The sequence below is a fragment of the Pinus tabuliformis genome, chromosome 8 (assembly GCF_031772625.1).
Source record: "Pinus tabuliformis cultivar Carrire ecotype Pingquan chromosome 8, CPIR1, whole genome shotgun sequence".
NCBI classification, from domain to species: Eukaryota; Viridiplantae; Streptophyta; class Pinopsida; order Pinales; family Pinaceae; genus Pinus; species Pinus tabuliformis.
The window spans coordinates 529,900,739-529,918,274 of NC_142294.1; the positions used below are offsets into that span (position 1 = coordinate 529,900,739).

The 17,536-nt window shown below is 39.8% G+C and overlaps 3 protein-coding genes across 4 annotated transcripts; 1 reads left to right on the top strand and 2 right to left on the bottom strand.

Moving 5' to 3' along the window:
• Window positions 1-271: 271 nt before the first annotated feature.
• Window positions 272-8,707, top strand: LOC149236489 (uncharacterized). Of its 2 annotated transcripts, none has more exons than XM_089372406.1 (5): window positions 272-415; window positions 6,871-7,032; window positions 7,404-7,499; window positions 8,150-8,214; window positions 8,466-8,707. In XM_089372406.1, the coding sequence occupies exons 1-5, from the start codon at window positions 413-415 to the stop codon at window positions 8,515-8,517; spliced, it is 378 nt and encodes a 125-aa protein (XP_089228532.1). In that variant the 5' UTR covers window positions 272-412; the 3' UTR covers window positions 8,518-8,707. The 2 variants fall into 2 exon arrangements, with proteins under 2 accessions (XP_089228532.1, XP_089228533.1); XM_089372407.1 differs by having other exon boundaries at window positions 6,871-6,939.
• Window positions 8,708-9,685: 978 nt separating this feature from the next.
• On the bottom strand, window positions 9,686-15,110 carry LOC149236490 (disease resistance protein Roq1-like). Its single transcript, XM_089372408.1, is given in 5 exon segments — window positions 9,686-10,913; window positions 11,022-11,315; window positions 11,448-12,564; window positions 14,020-14,135; window positions 14,138-15,110. Coding segments are annotated over 5 exon segments (3,045 nt in total). The 5' UTR covers window positions 14,546-15,110; the 3' UTR covers window positions 9,686-9,803.
• Window positions 15,111-16,047: 937 nt separating this feature from the next.
• LOC149236491 (protein BPS1, chloroplastic-like) lies at window positions 16,048-16,935 on the bottom strand. Its single transcript, XM_089368926.1, has 2 exons — window positions 16,683-16,935; window positions 16,048-16,413 (listed from the first exon to the last, which is right to left on the bottom strand). The coding sequence occupies exons 1-2, from the start codon at window positions 16,933-16,935 to the stop codon at window positions 16,061-16,063; spliced, it is 606 nt and encodes a 201-aa protein (XP_089225052.1). The 3' UTR covers window positions 16,048-16,060.
• Between the last annotated feature and the right edge of the window lie 601 nt (window positions 16,936-17,536).

The following is a 17,536-nucleotide window of genomic DNA, read 5'->3' on the forward strand; positions in this document are numbered from 1 at the left end:
CTTCAACTTAGACTTTTACCAAGTATTTCATATTTTTTGTTATTAATGTTTAACTTAACACTAACTAATTTATCTTATGTTAAATTATTTTATTTAAAATAACTCAAATTATTATATTTCAAAATATTTCAAAAGTAAATATAGAATATATTAGAGGCGCATTTACGAAGATTTTATATCCATTTTAAGGTTTGATTAGATTTATTTTAGAATTAAATTATAATTAAAAAAAGTTATACATTAGATTTGCGAATAATTGGTTCAAGTATGACTTTGTTAGAGGGCAACGGAGCTCCATGCTGTGCCATTTTTTTGAAGTCTCGATTAGATGCCTCAATAGCTCACGGGTTACTCTGAACCAATTCCGCAGGTGAGAACACAGGAGTGACTTCAAGCGCTTCATTCAATACAAATGGTAAACCATGCTCCACCTTAATCCCATCTGCATGCGCTTTGAAATTATTGCTCTTCAACCAAATTTTTACAATGCATTTCTTTAGTGGCCCATTAAATCTCTTTTTCTCTGACTAGTTATTTGCGTACCATTGATAGACTGCAAGACAGCCCGGTTCTCATGTTTTTCATCCACTAATCATTTTTGAAAACAATCAATCTGAGCGGGCATCTGCAAAATCAACCAGGTTCCCTTTTGCACAAAATTTCTACAACCACAAAACACATTCCTGCTTCTCAGTCATCGACTATACATTCACATCCAGATTCAGAATTTGAATTCAAAATATTGAAGGTAAAATACAATATCAATTTTGATTTGAAGTATTTTGGGATTGATTTAGCATTACCCATTTTGATTCATAGCAGCTTGACAAAGGCAATTGACTGTAACATTGGGCTGCCTCGTTGGTATAGGAGAAACTTGTAATATCCCAAACATCAAAATTTTTAACAGATCTGGTACACTCTGAGTGTTCTAATAAAATTGATTCATAGCAGCTTGACAAAGGCAATTGACTGTAACATTGGGCTGCCTCGTTGGTATAGGAGAAACTTGTAATATCCCAAACATCAAAATTTTTAACAGATCTGGTACACTCTAAGTGTTCTAATAAAATTCTTGCAGTAAAAACACCGAACACAAAACAGATCTGAGAATGCAGCCTCTTATTTATGTAAATAACTGAAAACAAAATTACATGCCCACATAAGACCTGCTAAAGCCCATGTTTGTGGCAAGTATGGCTTCCCATCAACAGGGAAATTAAAGATACTGAAGCACAATCATGGATCCACAAGAGAAATCTCACCCACGGGGTTTTCGTCCCTGGGATCAAACTGGAACTGGCCACACCAAGTTCTCAACAAAACACAATTAGATAGATAGATTCAGAATGATCACACTGTTAGGCTCCTATCCCTTTTTATAGGCTTGATGGACTCTCTAGAGACTTTATTTTATTGTTTTCCCTCGAAAAACGAAGGCAAATACCATGGGCCAATGCCATGGGTGAATACCATGGAAAGATTTTGTCCACTTTGACCATATCCAAAAAAAGGAATATTACAAATCCTCCCGCCCAAAGATTGCTTGCCCTCAAGCAATCCACTTCTATCCATAACAAAAACATTTGTATATTGATACTAGGATCCCATACAACCTAGTGTGTTATTCCATGCCTCCATGCTAAATGATCCTGAATGGATCCTTCGATACCTGGATCCCAAACAATCCTCCGATCAATCCTGCCCCCAATAGATTCCCCTAGATCCCAATGCCACCTAAGTCTTGGGACCTGTGGGTTATGATACCATCTCAGCCCTCCATCATTGCTCGTGCTTAAGGGCCCAAGCTGCAATATGCCCTTGGATAAGAGTATCCCATCAATAGAGTTCCAACGGATAAGAGAGTCCCATCAGTAGCATTCCAACTCATAATCTCTCGCCAATCCATATCGTGGGAAGGATATAATGCATGAATGCCTACGCATGGAATAAGTCTACCATGTTGATGTTGCCTGATGCTCAACTCATGCTGCTCCACCCAATCACCCAACATGATCCATTTGTAGAACTCTACCTTGTTATCCCCAATGTATAAAGGCGGGTTGGTAGTGCTACAAGCCTTATCTATGTACTCCTGTAGAGGGTTGTTTTGGAACTCCCAGCTGTACTCCTCTTGTTGCCTTGTGAGGGACTTGAGTCGTTCCTCAACACTAGACAACTTGGCCGTTGATTCGGCACATACCCCTATGAGCTCCTCAATTTTTCTATTTTCCTGTAAGACAGTGTCTCGAACTGTCCAGACTCTCTGCTTCAACATCATAAGATTTGTCTTGAAATGCATGATCTTTTCCAGAAAGTCCTCTACTAGCAATTTGGGTGCCTTGCTGAATTCCTTTGTATTTGTTTGCACAGGATGCTCAACTATCATAGCTCCAACTTGAACCTTTGATCGACTTTCTTGAAATGGATTATCATGCATACTATATTTGTCATGCTGCCTCTTATGATCATGCTCATCATGCCGGTTTACCATTACTAGCTCCTCACTTAAGTCTCCTTAAATGTCTTCTTCCTGGCCTTCTCTACCTGTGGGGAAAATTTGTAGTCCATCCTCTCTGGTTGTCCAACATGGAGGTACTAGTGGACTCTTATTTACACTTGATTGCTCATACTCTTCATGGATGTCCTCCTGGAGATCTACGGACTCAGTTCTACAAGAGTCTACCACATCGTTAGGAAGAATTACCTCCTTCCTTTCCCCATGTATTTTGTCAAGCTTGCTGATTATCATCAGCTTGTCCTGCAAGTCTCTCTGAATAACATTGTGTTGATGCTCGCCATCTGTACTTGACTACTTGGATCCTTCAGATGAATCCTCATGATCTGAATCTCCTTTTGTTTTGTCCTTGTTGCCTCCTTCCTTTCACCTGGACATGAATGGTTAAGTGCCCAAGGTCCCTTACAAATAAAGCATAGTCCTTGCCTTCTTAGTTCATTCTTGCTACAGGTTTTATTTTCTTTGTTCTTGCTTCTTCCATCAATCCTCTTCAACTCCTTCCTAGTCAGCGCTCTTCTGAGCAATTTTATGTTTTGCATGACCAACTTTTCGACTAGATCATAGGCAGATGATGATACAATTAGTTCCTTTCTCCAAATGATCAACAGATTGGATCTTAGTATCTTGCAGATGTCAACATCTCCTTCTAAAAACAATGACATAATCATTTGCATGCTTGTTTTGACACGATCTGGATGAGCTGATGTAATGCTAGTGTAAAAGTTCTGGAACACTTGAAAGATTAAGTCCTCACATCCCAAATTTAACATGAATGTGCCAAAGCTGAACTCTTCCATGAGTTCCAAGATTTTGCACCACTTCTGAAAATCAGGAAGCATGATGTTGTTAAACCCCTAAAGGGCTTCTACTATCAACTGCAATATATCTCTCATGATATCATTATTGTAAGGCAATAATGGCAATGTTAACGCTATGATCCTGCTGAGACAAGAAGCAACTGTGAGCCTGACCTCTCCACAAGGATGCTCCCAGAGTTTGGATTGTACTAATGCAAGCATGGATGGCTTGAGAGCCCAACTGAGTTTCTTCCATTCTGGTTGTCCCACCTTGGATAAACACGTCTAATTCCTCCAACTTAAGAAGGGCATCTCTTGACTTCATATACTGCAACTCGAATCCAAGTGCAAAGAGACACTTGCTTCTGATATCTTCCTTCTGGATATCCTCTGACTGTTGAAGGATAGCATGGATCTTCTGATAGAAAGGCTTGTTGTTTTGCTCTTGCTTCTGATTTGTAAGTTGTTGCCATTTGTGATCCACCGAAGTATTGCAACGTAGAGGACTAGTGGTACTACTATGTTGATTCTTGAGGCGTTTCCAAAAGTAAAGCGATGACATTATGGCTTGGCATCAATGGATTTCAACGGTTGGTCTTCTTCCTCTCTCTCCTTGGATTTCTTCAATAAAACTGATTTACCTCCTTTAAGCAGAGATAATAAACCTTTGTAGAAACAAATTGTTCTCCTGCAATAATGACCTTGATCTGGATCTCCTATGCGGTGATACCAATCAAATATATAGGAGCAGATCAATTGGAACTTGGGTCCAGCTAGCTCAAGCTATTGGAGATAACATAACATAACATCCTTTTGAGAAATTGATTTATACTGAGCTTGAAAGAAAACAAATGATAAATCTTTAGCCTCTATAAGAAAATTGAACACCTGCAAATAATAATGAAGAAAATAATAACCCAATGCAACAATAGCTGGTGTAGAAGAAATTCTCAGCGCTGTTATTTTTCCTCCCAATTTGATGGCTATAGGTTTACTCATAGAACATAGAGTTCTAACACTAGATCTTGGTCTTGGCTGTGAGTAATGCTCCAGATTTGCTCGATACTAGAAACTGTCTAACATGTTTGGCCAAAGAACTATCCTTTTAACTAACCAAGTACTATATATGAACACATGAACACCATTGAAGATGCCCATATCCATATCCAACATGATATTGAACCTAGCCAAGAATCAAAACCAGCCCCAGGTATTAAATGAGGGAATTTATAATAGTTTCATCATCCCTTTAGTCAACACTCCCTTAACCAAATTAGCTATCGACCAACAATAAGGAATTCTGTTCAACCAAAAATGTCACTGGGCAACACTTCTTGTTTCAAGGTTAACACATTACGTCATAAAAGATTTGGACAAAAGTAGTTCTATTCTCTTACCATATGGAGACGCAACAAAACAAATTGTATTATTATTCACCAAGCCATGACGATCTACCCAAAAAAATTCGGCACTCATGCATTCATGCCATCCTTGGGGCTGAGACTGGTGTCGGGGCTCACGCTGGCACTGTTTGGTGGATTTGCTGGTGCGGAAGTTGCAGGGCGGTGGTGGCATTTAGTGCGACACCAGTTTCGGTTCATTAAAACGCAACACGAACCTATCTTCAATTTCTGTTGCTTGTGAGAATGCTCAGAAGAGGTCGATGCTCAAGGTCACTTCTGTGTCCGTTTAACTGATAATCAACAACCCTTGGGAAAACAGGATCACCAACAAACCAAAATTTTACCAAGCATTTCCTCCCTCCTTTGCAAATTAATGGTAGCCTTCTGTAACATGATGCGCTCCACACTTTGCACCCTTATGAATTCAGCGTCACAAACTGAAGTGAATGTGATTGACGTGTCTTAACATGTGATGGCTCCCCAGAGAAATATTTCCATCGATCCCAACACGGTCAATCTGATCTCTGCACAACAAGTTGCTTGCTACAAATGACAAACTCGTATCATGGGAATGTGATCTGTGACTGGGCAATGATTATGTGGAAATGTCGTTCCCTGTGCGAGGGTGAGACTCGCCTGCGACTATCTTGAATCTTTAGGCTTTACGTGGCACCAAACCCTCCCCTCGATGACACAACGACTAGATTTGGCGCTGCTTGCAGTCTGTGGCCCCTCTTGTGGCTTGGCCTCCTCAAGAAAATCTGCATGGTTTGAAGAGGGCCTTCGATCTTCTGCCTTCTCTGCGAACGAAGTGAGGCTTCACAACCTACCAAAATCAATGATCTTCATCTCACTTGTTGATGTGCTGTCGGCCCACTGCGCACGAGAGTTTTTACCACGCCCCTCACACGGCCCCCTGATCCTCAGCACAATGGTTGGTGGTCCACCTCGCCCGATGCGCCCCACAACCTTTAATATACGCGGCTTGATAACTATGGTGATTCCCTTCAATAACACGAATCTTTCAAATCTGGGCAGTTTTGACAGCAATTAATCCGAAGACTGATTATGATATTTCAGAATTCGATCCCCAATTGGAAATCGACTTTTATATTAGAAACCCTAAAAATGATACCGCAGCTTCAAGGGTTTCGGTTTCTTTAAAGTTCACCTCCACACATAATTAAAAATTCGACCTGCACAACATTTCACGCTTATTTGGCAAAACCCCAGCAAATATATTTTCTTCGGCATCTGGTGGAATGATCTGAAAGACAACTGCAAATCAAACTCAATGATGGACAAGTAATTTCTCTGCAATGGTCAACTAGGGTGGTTATGGAGAACCATCGAAATTGACGAGATTCTAGCTAGGGTGATTATGGAAGATCACCGAAAACTAGTTCCTCCTGAAGCCCTCAACCTTGTCTCAAAATTAATCTACAATAAACCCTCAGGCTGACAGGAAAACCAGCTCTAATACCACTGTAATATCCCAAACAACAAAATTTTTAACAGATCTGGTACACTCTAAGTGTTCTAATAAAATTCTTGCAGTAAAAATACCGAATACAAAACAGATCTGAGAATGCAGCCTCTTATTTATGTAAATAACTGAAAATAAAATTACATGCCCACATAAGACCTGCTAAAGCCCGTGTCTGTGGCATGTATGGCTGCCCATCAACAGGGAAATTAAAGATACTTAAGCACAATCGTGGATCCTGGATGGATCCACCAGAGAAATCTCACCCATGGGGTTTTCATCCCTGGGATCAAACTGGAACTGGCCATGCCAAGTTTTCAACAAAACACAATTAGATAGATAGACTCAAAATGATCACAATGTTAAGCTCCTATCCCCTTTTATAGGCTTGATGGACTCTCTAGAGACTTTATTTTATTGTTTTCCCTCAAAAAACGAAGAAAAATACCATGGGCCAATTCCATGGGTGAATACCACGATAAATACCATGGGCAGATTCTGTCCACTTTGACCATATCCAAAAAAGGGAATTTCGTTATTCTCGTTATCTGAATGTCTAGAACTGTGTTGTCAAGGTGGGTTATGTATATATAAATAGATAGATTCCAGTTGCTTTGTATTTCTATACTCTTAACAAAAGTAATTATTAGTTGTTTTGAATTTCAGCACCCACCGAGCAAGGAAGAAGTAGCAGATCCCAGCAAGTGTGAAAGAAAAATTGTGGAGTATGATATTGTGGGTGCAAAAACTCGTTCCTTCCATTTTTGTACTGTTTTTCCTTATGACACCCTCACAAAATCTGTTACCATCATCAAACAATATGCTCAGGTAAAATCATACTTGTTGACATTTTCAACATTTTTGTGAGTTTAAGCCCATACAAAACCTTACAAATTGCTGCTCAAGTAGGTGGGGTTAGTCTGACATGAAAGCAAGTAATGATCAGAGTAATAAGGTTATATCAAACCAGCTAACAAGGAGATATTTCTGGTATTGGTGAATTGTAAAGATAGACACTGATGGAGGAAGTGTCAGTTTTTACCAGTAGTGCATAGGGTCAAGATCTTCAAGATGAGATTTGAAGCTTTGTTTACATTTCACTGTTTGGGCTGGAGCTTTGGGACCTTGATTTGTAGATTGGATCACAGTTTATTGAGTTTTTCTTGCAATATCATTAGCCATTGTTGTGTTGGCTTCAGGGGGTCAATTGTTACATGTATGGAGTTCCTTGCGGCATGCTGTCAGAAAAACATCAGTCTTTAGAAGACTGTGTGAGAATGGAGCTTTCTGAAGAGGTAAGTTGTTCAGTATTAATATTTTTATTTATTTTACAATTTTGTAACGATGTGAAAAAGGTGAACTTTAAGGTGCTAAGTAGACCCAGGAGTGTGGTAGAAAATTAACTGCACCACCAAGCTCTACATCCTACTGTTTATTATGTATACAAGTCAGTGTTTATTCATAAATAGAATTCATTGGATAGGTGGATTTCTCCAGAGTCCAGCGCTATTCTTTTTTTCTATGGTGACTCTTGGCCTATGAAATTTATGTATCCCTCTCTACCGTAATCACACAGAGTAAACCACAGTTTCAATTCATCTTTCATCAGAATTCTCAATAAGCCGGTGAAATTTATGTTATCTCCCATTTGGAGTCTGGACTAACCTTGGCTGCATGGCAAGGTGTTCTAAACCCAATTTTAATAATGCAAATGTCAAATGAGTCAGTTCTCACTATCTCTAAACTTTATCTTAGCAGAACTACATCGTTTAGCTGAGGTCAAGCAGGACTGTGAAGGATTTTTTGTATTTCAACTTTCAGTCATCGTTGGTTTAGGCAGCTACGGCATTGTGCTTTTTTTGGTCAGACATAGTAATTCACTGTTGGCGGAGGTTGGCTGGAATCCATAACAGAATCATCAATGGAATGCACATGTTATTTGTAGGCACAACTGCAAGGGGGAAATCTAATGAAGTTTATACCTGATGATATCATCCCGGTCTTTTGGAGGTAATGTTTATAGAATCCATGATCTGGAAATATAAAATGTTTGTTCTACAAATAGATCCTAAGGTTGGGACTCATCGCCTCTTACTTTTTGATTTATTGCATCATATTCCATTATTGTTCAATCGTAGATCAGCTCTCTAAAGCTGCCTCTTAGATTCAATTCCCACTTCTAATGGTTGCTCTTGATCTTGGCTTACATACCATACCAATGTCACTGCGAGCTGATTTAAATTGCTCAATCCATATTACAGAGAGATGCTAAGCCTCACCCGATGGATCCAGAAGAGGTTATTGAAATATTGACAGTGGATGTACCATCCTCGAAATCGAAAGAGATTATGTATGGTGGTTACATGATGCTTCCTTCAGTCGTCACTTGTAGTATGGTTTTGAAGTACCTTCAGGATAGTCTCATAATATTTCTTTTTACATAAAAATATTATTGGCAAAACTATGGGTTGTCAAAATCCAGAGTCCAAAAACAACTCATCGTAACCATTATTTAACTTCAATCGTAATCATTTGACTTCAATTTGATTTAATTATTAATGTTTTTTTTTTTGTAGAATCAAAATATTTATATAACGTTTACGGGGTTATTTAACTTCAATTGTAATCATTTGACTTCAATTTGATTTAATTATTAATGTTTTTTTTTTGTAGAATCAAAATATTTATATAACGTTTACAGGGTTTTGGATAGATGGTAATTGGGTGTTCTTTGATATGAAGTTACTAGTTCAATTCCCCACCCAGTTGAGAGTGATATAATAGACATGTTCCTGCCAAGCTTAAAAAAAATATTTATATAAGAAGATAAGACAAGATATTACATCTCTTCCCTACTAAATTAAAAAGCACCTCTAAATACAATAATTTTTTCAAAAATATGTATAACACCCAAATATAATATATTATCATTTGCTAAAACTAGTTTCAAGTGTAAAATATGCATCAAAATACCCACATTCTTGCAAAGCTGTGTAAAATCAAATCATATGCAACGCATCAAAATGCCCCCATTGTTGCGAAGCTCTGTAAAATCAAATCATATTAGCAAGTTTTAAGGGAAATATTCTCTGCCTCATAAGGTATCCTCAATCATTGGTTCTCTTGCCAAGCCTAGCATCCAACAGTGCAGTAACTGACAGGCCCGTTTTCCTGCTTGCGCCAACATGTCTTAAAACACCACATGAAATGAAATGAAGTGCAGACCTTATGATTAATTAAATACCTTCGGAGGTTAATGACTCTAGCTCTGTATGCAGCGTGCAGTGGGCACTATTGCCACCTGACCACGATTGTAACGATAAAAAGTGCTGTAATATCCGAACACTAGTTTATTTGTTATAAGTTTGGGATATTTTTGGGTATATTTTACTGTTTAATTTATTCAGAATTGAATTCTGCAGAAAATCATAAGTTCCAGTTATGAATTTATATATCAACACAGTCCAAATGTCCCTTAAAATTTTCAAAATGCTGAATTCATATATATATATAATCAAACAGATTAAAATTCAACTCACTGTCACCAAATTTCGGCCAAAACCTCTGGAACGGTATAATGTTAGACAACGCCTGCTTTCTCAGCTTTCTTCGCTGGAACCTTCTTCACTGGAGCTTTCATCACTGGAGACTTCTCGCCAGCTTTCTTCAATAAAGCCTTCTCCCAATCGCTGGCGCAGCTGCTCGACTACTCCCGCACCCCATTGCAGTTGGGGGCATTGAAATACAATAAAATTCTCCAACGAACTCAACTGCTCAACCTTGGGTAGCATCTGTAAATTGGAACAACAGGCCAAGTCAAGAATTCGGAGTTTCTTTAAGTTCCCAATCGAGTATGGGAGCCACAGCAGAGAGTCGCACTTAGACAGAACAAGACTTCGGAGGCCAGCCAGCTTCCCAACTGAGTCTGGGAGCGTCTGCAGAGAGGAGCAATTAGACAGGATAAGACTTTGAAGGCCCGCCAGGTTTCCAACCGAGTCTGGGAGCGTATGCAGAGAGAAGCACCGTCTTAAGTCGAGCTGTTTGAGGCCCGTCAGGTTCCCAACCGAGTCCGGGAGCGTCTGCAGAGCCGAGCACGCGGCCAAGAGAAGACTTTGGAGGCCCGTCAGAGTCCCAAACGAGTCCGGGAGCATTTGCAGAGCGGAGCACGCGGTCAAGTCAAGACGTTGGAGGCCCGCCAGTGCCCCAACCGAGTCCGGGAGCGTCTGCAGAGTGGAGCACTCGACCAAGTCAAGACGTTGGAGGCCCGCCAGGTTCCCAACCGAGTCCGGGAGCGTTTGCAGAGCAAAACACCAGCCCAGGTCAAGATGTTGAAGGCCCACCAGGTTCCCAACCGAGACCGGAAGCGTCTGCAGAGAGAAGCACCAGCGCAAGCTTAGATGTTGGAGGCTCGCTAGGTTCCCAACCGAGTCTGGAAGCGTCTGCAAAGCATAGCAGCGGTTCAAATCAAGGCTTTGGAGGTCCGTGAGGTTCCCAATTAGTGACTCTGGGAGTCTTTGCAAAGTGTTGCACTTTCGCAAGATCAGACTTTGGAGACCCTTCAAGGTCCCAACGACGCCTATCAAGGATTGCAAAGTTTGAAAGACACTGTTCAACAGTACAAGTTTTTCGAGATTCTGCAGTTTCCCAATGGACTTTGGAACATTTGAAAGGGGAGCGTCAATACACAATTCGCTCAACTGCAGAGGTGCCTGCAATGTTCACATACATTATTAAACCGTAAATGTCTTAAATGCAATCAATTTTTACGATTGGAAGAAAAAACATAAAAGAGATCCGGAAAAATTCAAGAAGAATACCCGACTTTCGTATTGCCAGAGTGCTTTCGAAAAGTTTCCCTTTACATGTAAAACTCTTAAATTCTTTATTGAAATGGAGGAAGGTAAGAAGGAGCTGGGACAGTTCCGCCTGTAGAGATATATTAGTTGTGGTAACTGCTGGCAAACACTGAATAGTCGTTCAACAAAACAACCTTCAGCCTTAAGCACCTGCAACCTGCTCATATTACTCAATAAACGAGTGCGAGCAGACTCCGCAAGGTTTTGGAAAGATTGTTCAAGCTCATTTCGGTCAACCATGCTAATTCCACGCACCTGAATTGTTCACTCGAAGCTGTTAGAAACAAGATTCATTCTTGCAAAGTTTTAAGAATTGAAAACTAACCAGACACAATTTTGATAACAGGACGCTATTTGGAAATCTGTCGAAAGCTTCAAAATACTTACAGGAAATTGGCCAGAAAGCTTATGAAAAAGGTTGTCAGTTAGGTTCCAAAATCTAAGCTCACAATCAGGAGGTTCGTTCTCCCCCAGATGTCTGCCCAGGTCTCTAAGGTGTTCATGCATCCTCAAACGGTTTTCACTGTCCACTTCCACCAAGCATCTGTTTTCCAGCGTCCAAAGACCCAACGTTCCTTCCCACCGGGATCCATTCCATATTCTAATGACTCTATCTCTGTCTTCTCCTACGAAGAAACAAGCAATGTCTAAAAATATCTTCTTCTCCTCTTCATCAAGACCGTCGTAGCTAATTTTTAGCCTGCCTTGTATATCATCAGGAAGTATGTTGGAGATTTTACGAAATTGTGCTTCCCAAAGTTTTAAATCATTTTTGCCACGAAGAAGCGACCCAATCACTTTAATGGATAATGGTAATCCATGGCAGAAATCCAAAAACTTTTCAACCTCTTTGTCAAATCCTACAGGGGGATGACGCTGGCCGAACGCATGCGAGCAAAAGAGCTCTCGCGAGTGCCTTCGATTGAGGCCTTTTAGAATGTATATGGATGACTCTGGGATGCCTGAGCTTGTGAGAACATCCTTATTGCGGGATGTCACTAAAATTAAGCTACCGGTTTTAAGGACATCCGTGGCTGGATAAAGTAATGCCTCCAACTGCTGAATATGATCCACATCATCTAAAATAATGAGAGAATCAGAAGATGGGAGATAGCTTCGGAGCTTTCCTTTACCTTGAGTAGTGCTGCGTATCTCCATGTCCTTTTGAGTCAAGTCCTTTAGTAGGTATTTCTGCAAGGTAGTTAAACGATTGTCTCTGATATCCTCTAAAAAGCAATATCGTTTGTAATTTGACCTTTGACGGTTATAGAATTCTGTTGCTAGGGTGGTTTTGCCAACCCCACCAAGACCCACAATTCCTATAACTCTAGTCTCCCCGCTTTCCCACTGCAGTGATACTCTGGTTTCAAATTCTCTTAGTTTTTCTTGCAAGCCTTTTGGATATTCTGACACAAACCGCGGTATTTTAACATTTTTCAACACTCCTTCCACCACGTCTTGAAGGAGCTGCTCTACCACAGGAAGGTTGACCCCTGTTTTCACACTAAAACCAAACATGAACAGCGGTTGAGCAACGCAGAACCAGTTTCAATTGGAAGGGCAGAACTAAAGATCTCAAACAAATAATACAAGAACTGAGTAAAGCGTGGGAGACTTGAACGGGAAGAAGAATTTCTGAACAATTGAGTGATGTATAATTTAAATTTTCTTTGACCTTTATGATTAACCCTATTTAGAAACAAATAGGGCACACTCATTTGTTGCTGGTATTAAGTGATCCTTTTCCAAATTGCCCTGAAAAATGCAAACGAAAACCGATTGCCAGCATTTTCCATACGAGTTATTGAAACATTCATTCATGTGCACAAATTAGTAACATATTAAATTCAAAGATAATAAAAAAATAAATACACATTCCATGGCATGCTACATATAGTTCAATGCCTGATACATATACAAAGTAGTGAAATGTATTCAATGCTCTGAAGTATCTATGGCTCTGATCCCCGCCTAAGCAACTAAAGTCTAGGAAGTACTGATTATCCATTTCCTGTAGAGACGCAACCAAAGTCTAAAAGTACTGATTATTCCTTTCCTGTTGATAAACAAGCTGTAGTGCAGAATATTAGCAAAGTGTGGGTGAGTCACAAAACTTATAAGCCCTCATGTGGAGTGGTAGAAATGGGGTGATTGAAAAAGCCATGGTGGGGTAGAGCAGCATGGCAGGAAAACGCGGCATGATGTTTATGATGGAAGGGGCCGAAAATGTCATTAGTTATATGATGATGGTGTGGGAAAAGGTGAGATCTGTGGTGTTTGTGGCACGGGGAATGATGAAATCTGTGATGTTTGTGGTGTGGCAAATGGTCGGTGGTGCTTGAATTTGCCCTTGCATTTGAGCTTGTGTTTGTGCTCAGATCTGTGGTGGTCATGGTGGTGGTGTTTGTGTTTGTGGCAATGTGGAGGGGTTGGGGGAAGCGGAGAGCGTGAATGGTGAGGGTGGATATCCTATTTGATCTTTATGATTAGCCCTATTTACATGGTCGATCTGCATCCATCAGAAGTAATCACATTTTATTCCCCGGTTTGGCATGCCTTAGAAGACTGGGAACTAATTGAAGCCAGAAATTATGCATTTTTGGCTTTTCAGGTTCGTAGAATCAAACATAACAGTATTCATTATAACTGTGACAATTTTAGGAATTTCATTTGCTTTTGCTCTGTTTTCACTTGTCCTGCTCAAGAATATTTGTTTATTTGTTAATTATTTTTCCAAGAGAAGAGATTTTATTGATCTTATTACAGGAGGGCTTATTGCTGCCACGCGTACAAAAATAACCTTCACTGCCTTCATTCCCTTTCAAAATAAAAATAAACCAATAATAAGTGGCGATAAGTCAGCCTCCTTCACTGTGCAGAAATGCCCTGTACAGTGTCATCTATCTATCAATTCAGCAAATTAAATACTAAGATTTACATGGAGGGGTGGTGTTCTCACCTGTTATACGTCTCTCCGTCAAAACCTTTTATTTCTGCAACGTCAGAGAGAGCCTTCCTCCATTTTTCAAGTGTGTTGGAGATGTATCTTGGTTGACCATCAACATTTTTTTCTCTTGAAGTTGGCATAAGGCTTGAGCGTAGACTCCCTTTCCGCCCTGCGTCCACCGAAGCTCTGCAGGCTTGACACCGTAGAAAACCGGGATAATGGTGGACTTGAAATTTGACATGGAGTCCACCATCAATACAAGCTCATCGAGGCACCATTTTGAAGACGCATAATTTGGAGAAAAAATTGCTATGTGCACAGTGGCTGTTCTAATGGCGCTTTCAATTTGAGGAGTTATATTCTCTCCCTCGCGCAATTCCTGCTGGTCTAAAAACACTCGCAAGTCATGTGCGCAAAGGCGATGGTAGAGATCGGTGGCCAACGTTTTCTTGACATCTGGGCCCCTGTGATTGATGAAAACATCAAACACATAGCTGTCGTTCTCGCCACGTGAGGAGGATGTTGAAGAGGAGGCCATTGGATATATAGAATAAGAAAGAAGTAAAGATTGAAGTTGTGTTGCAGAGGTTGGGATTGCGCACTCAACCAGCTCCTCGCCTGTAAGATCTCACAATTTCACAGCTCTGCGCCTTTTATCAATCACCTTCCGTTTCAATATCTCAATACTCAAGCCGATCTATTGAGATCTGGTCAATTTCTCAAATTCTTATTTAGCTGAAGAAACCGAGTCGTGATATAGATATCTAATTCAATGCCCTTTTGTCTTACTATTAAATTGTTTCTTAAATGGATAGATAGAAGGAACTGATACATCAAGGAGGACGGGGAAGTGAGAAGTTCTTGGGGAAATTTCCTCGATACTGCTTTTTCGATGCATTGATTAGACATAAAGCATCTAACAGAAGTTCAGAGCAATTTCCTTCGAATCTCAACACACTGCTTTTTGGACTCTTGTCACCTATCAGATATGACGACACATTGACTAGACATACAGCATCTCTTTTTTCCGAGGTAGACATAAAGCATCTAGCAGAAGTTAGCAATTTCCTCGAATCTTAGCACCGACCAGATACCTACCAGTACCACGCATTGATTCGAAATAAAGACGCTTTTTCTCTTGGGAATAATCTCGTGACCTATAAGCTAACAATTTTTGATTGCTTCTCTTCATCTATGCGTTTTCTGATATAATTATATTAGCATTTGCACCGGATGTTGCAAAGGAAACGCTGTAAGCATAAATTGAAGAATACAAATACAATACAAGAGTACTTTGATAAAAAATAAAAATATATTGAACGCTCAAATCAATGTCCCATTAACTGGAACCACTTAGTAGACATATCTATCAACATTAGGATTATACACAATGATCAAGAAATTTCCCATATACAAGCAGCGCCTTCCACAACAACCTTTTGCCACGTCCACATTTTAAAAAATGCCTTGGAACGTGATTGGAATCTTCCATATTGTCTTTTTCATTATGCAGATAAATCTTCCCTATTGCTATTTTCATCATGAATATTGTTAGTTCATTGTTGTAAAGTGTTAGTGTGTTAAAATATACAAACAGCACCTTCCACAACAACCTTTTGTCACATCCACATTTTAAAAAATGCCTTGGAACGTGATTGGAATCTCCCATATTGCCTTTTTCATTATGCAGATAAATCTTCCATATTGCTATTTTCATCATGAATATTGTTAGTTCATTGTTGTAAAGTGTTAGTGTGATAAATTCAATACCATAAGTTCGACAAGCGAAAAACATTCCTCAATTAGCATAATATGTATTTTTCTCTCACAGTGTATTCTTCAATCATGCATTACAAAACTTCCATCAAAGAGCACAAGTAATAGATTAACTGATTTTTTTCGAGATCATAAACTGGAAAAGCCTGGAAACTTTTCGAGTTCCATACCTAAACCAAGAAAATGAACCCTAAGAAACCCTAAACCAAGAAAATGAAAAACCCTAAGAAACCCTAAACCAAGAAACATTTCATGCTGGTTAGCTTTACTGATATATTCATGACTGATCATCTCTGATGGGTGTGCCTTCTGCGGATAACCTGAGACTATCAAGCAATGCATTCCTTCCACTCAGAATAACATGAAAGAAGTCATTAACCTGTTTAGAGAGAGGATCTAACCCCTGGGCAAGCAATTGTGCACTTTGTTGTAATTCCTGTATAGCAATTCTGATATGTTCCACTTTCTCTGTTCCATCGACAATGTCAGCAGAAGATAATTTCTCAACTATAGGGTGAACATTTTCAATCGCTGCATCCAACAATTCTAGCTCTTTCAAAACTCGATCTCGGCCATTGGCAAAACATCTCTTGATTTCGTCATTAATCCCTCGCTGAAAACTCATGAATGCTGTGGACCAAAAAAACTAATCAGGAATATGCAATTCAATCAATGGGCCAGAGTGCCCAGCGAGAGCAGAAGCCACCACACTGCAGAGAAATATAGTTGTTGCCTTCACTCCATACATCGCTCTCAAGAAAACACTACCCTTTGACGATGACTTTACCTTCCCAAACTGAAGGCTTTTGCTCATATGTTGTAATATCACAATGCAATTTTCAATCCTACTATTCCTTTGGGTGTTTGCACCATTTTTTCCTTCAACTCTTGGAGAGAACCTTTGACACGGAAGAGCTTGTCATTAGACCAAACGTCCTCTGAAAAGTCCAGCAAATGCAAAGCATAATGAACAAGAAGCTGGAAATATTCAAGCTTTGAAATTTCGACATTTAATGCAAGGCAAATGTCTAAAAGCTTTACAGTGTCATCCAGGTATTCGTCCATCCATTTCTCATCCCATTCTGTTGTAGGAAATTGGAGATCTGTAATAAGGGACTTGAGGTCCGCGTGTGTAGCAGATAAAACCGCCATGGCTCGCTGCATCCACAACAGATCTATCGTGTTTTTCAATAACATACTGGCACCCTAAGCATTTTATGGTAAAACAAAACACATAATTGCAATCAAACAAAGATGGTTACAGAGTTCTCAATGATCAAGGATTTTTTGATCAAATTGTTTTCTGTCGCTTTCTCTCTATCTGCCCCATGAAAACAATCAAGCCCATTAACTGGAGTCCAGTTTAGAGCTGACAGAACCCTACTCGAGTCTGTAGGGTGCCATGGGGATGCTTTTCTTGTGTACTACAGACAGGGAAACAGGGTGGGGTCATTTTTAGTGTCATTTGTTGTCAATGGATTCCTTGGATATGCCTCCTATGATGGAAGACTGTCTATGGGACGTCCCAAATGTCAGGGGTTTGTCCTTGCCAAATGGCTATAATGGGATTTTGTTAAAAAAATGTTTTTTAATCAACCACTGGTTAACATGAGCAAGATTTTCTTGATTGTGAGGTTATTAGTGGTGTATTTATTCTGCCAGAGTTTTGAAGGATTTGCAGGTCTTACTATTTTTTGTAAGCATAAGCACACATATCAGTATGAATATGTTATTGGAGAAGCTTAAACTCTGG

What these genes read in the sequence shown, in the direction of transcription:
- LOC149236489 (XM_089372406.1), top strand. An exon ending in TCATCAAACAATATGCTCAG is followed by an intron (nt 7,033 to 7,403) that starts GTAAAATCATAC and finishes TGTTGGCTTCAG; the next exon opens with GGGGTCAATTGTTACATGTA. An exon ending in GAATGGAGCTTTCTGAAGAG is followed by an intron (nt 7,500 to 8,149) that starts GTAAGTTGTTCA and finishes TGTTATTTGTAG; the next exon opens with GCACAACTGCAAGGGGGAAA.
- LOC149236491 (XM_089368926.1), bottom strand. Translation starts at nt 16,935, where the DNA reads ATGGCGGTTTTATCTGCTACACACGCGGACCTCAAGTCCCTTATTACA. An exon ending in CAAGCTCTTCCGTGTCAAAG is followed by an intron (nt 16,414 to 16,682) that starts GTTCTCTCCAAG and finishes TTTGGTCCACAG; the next exon opens with CATTCATGAGTTTTCAGCGA.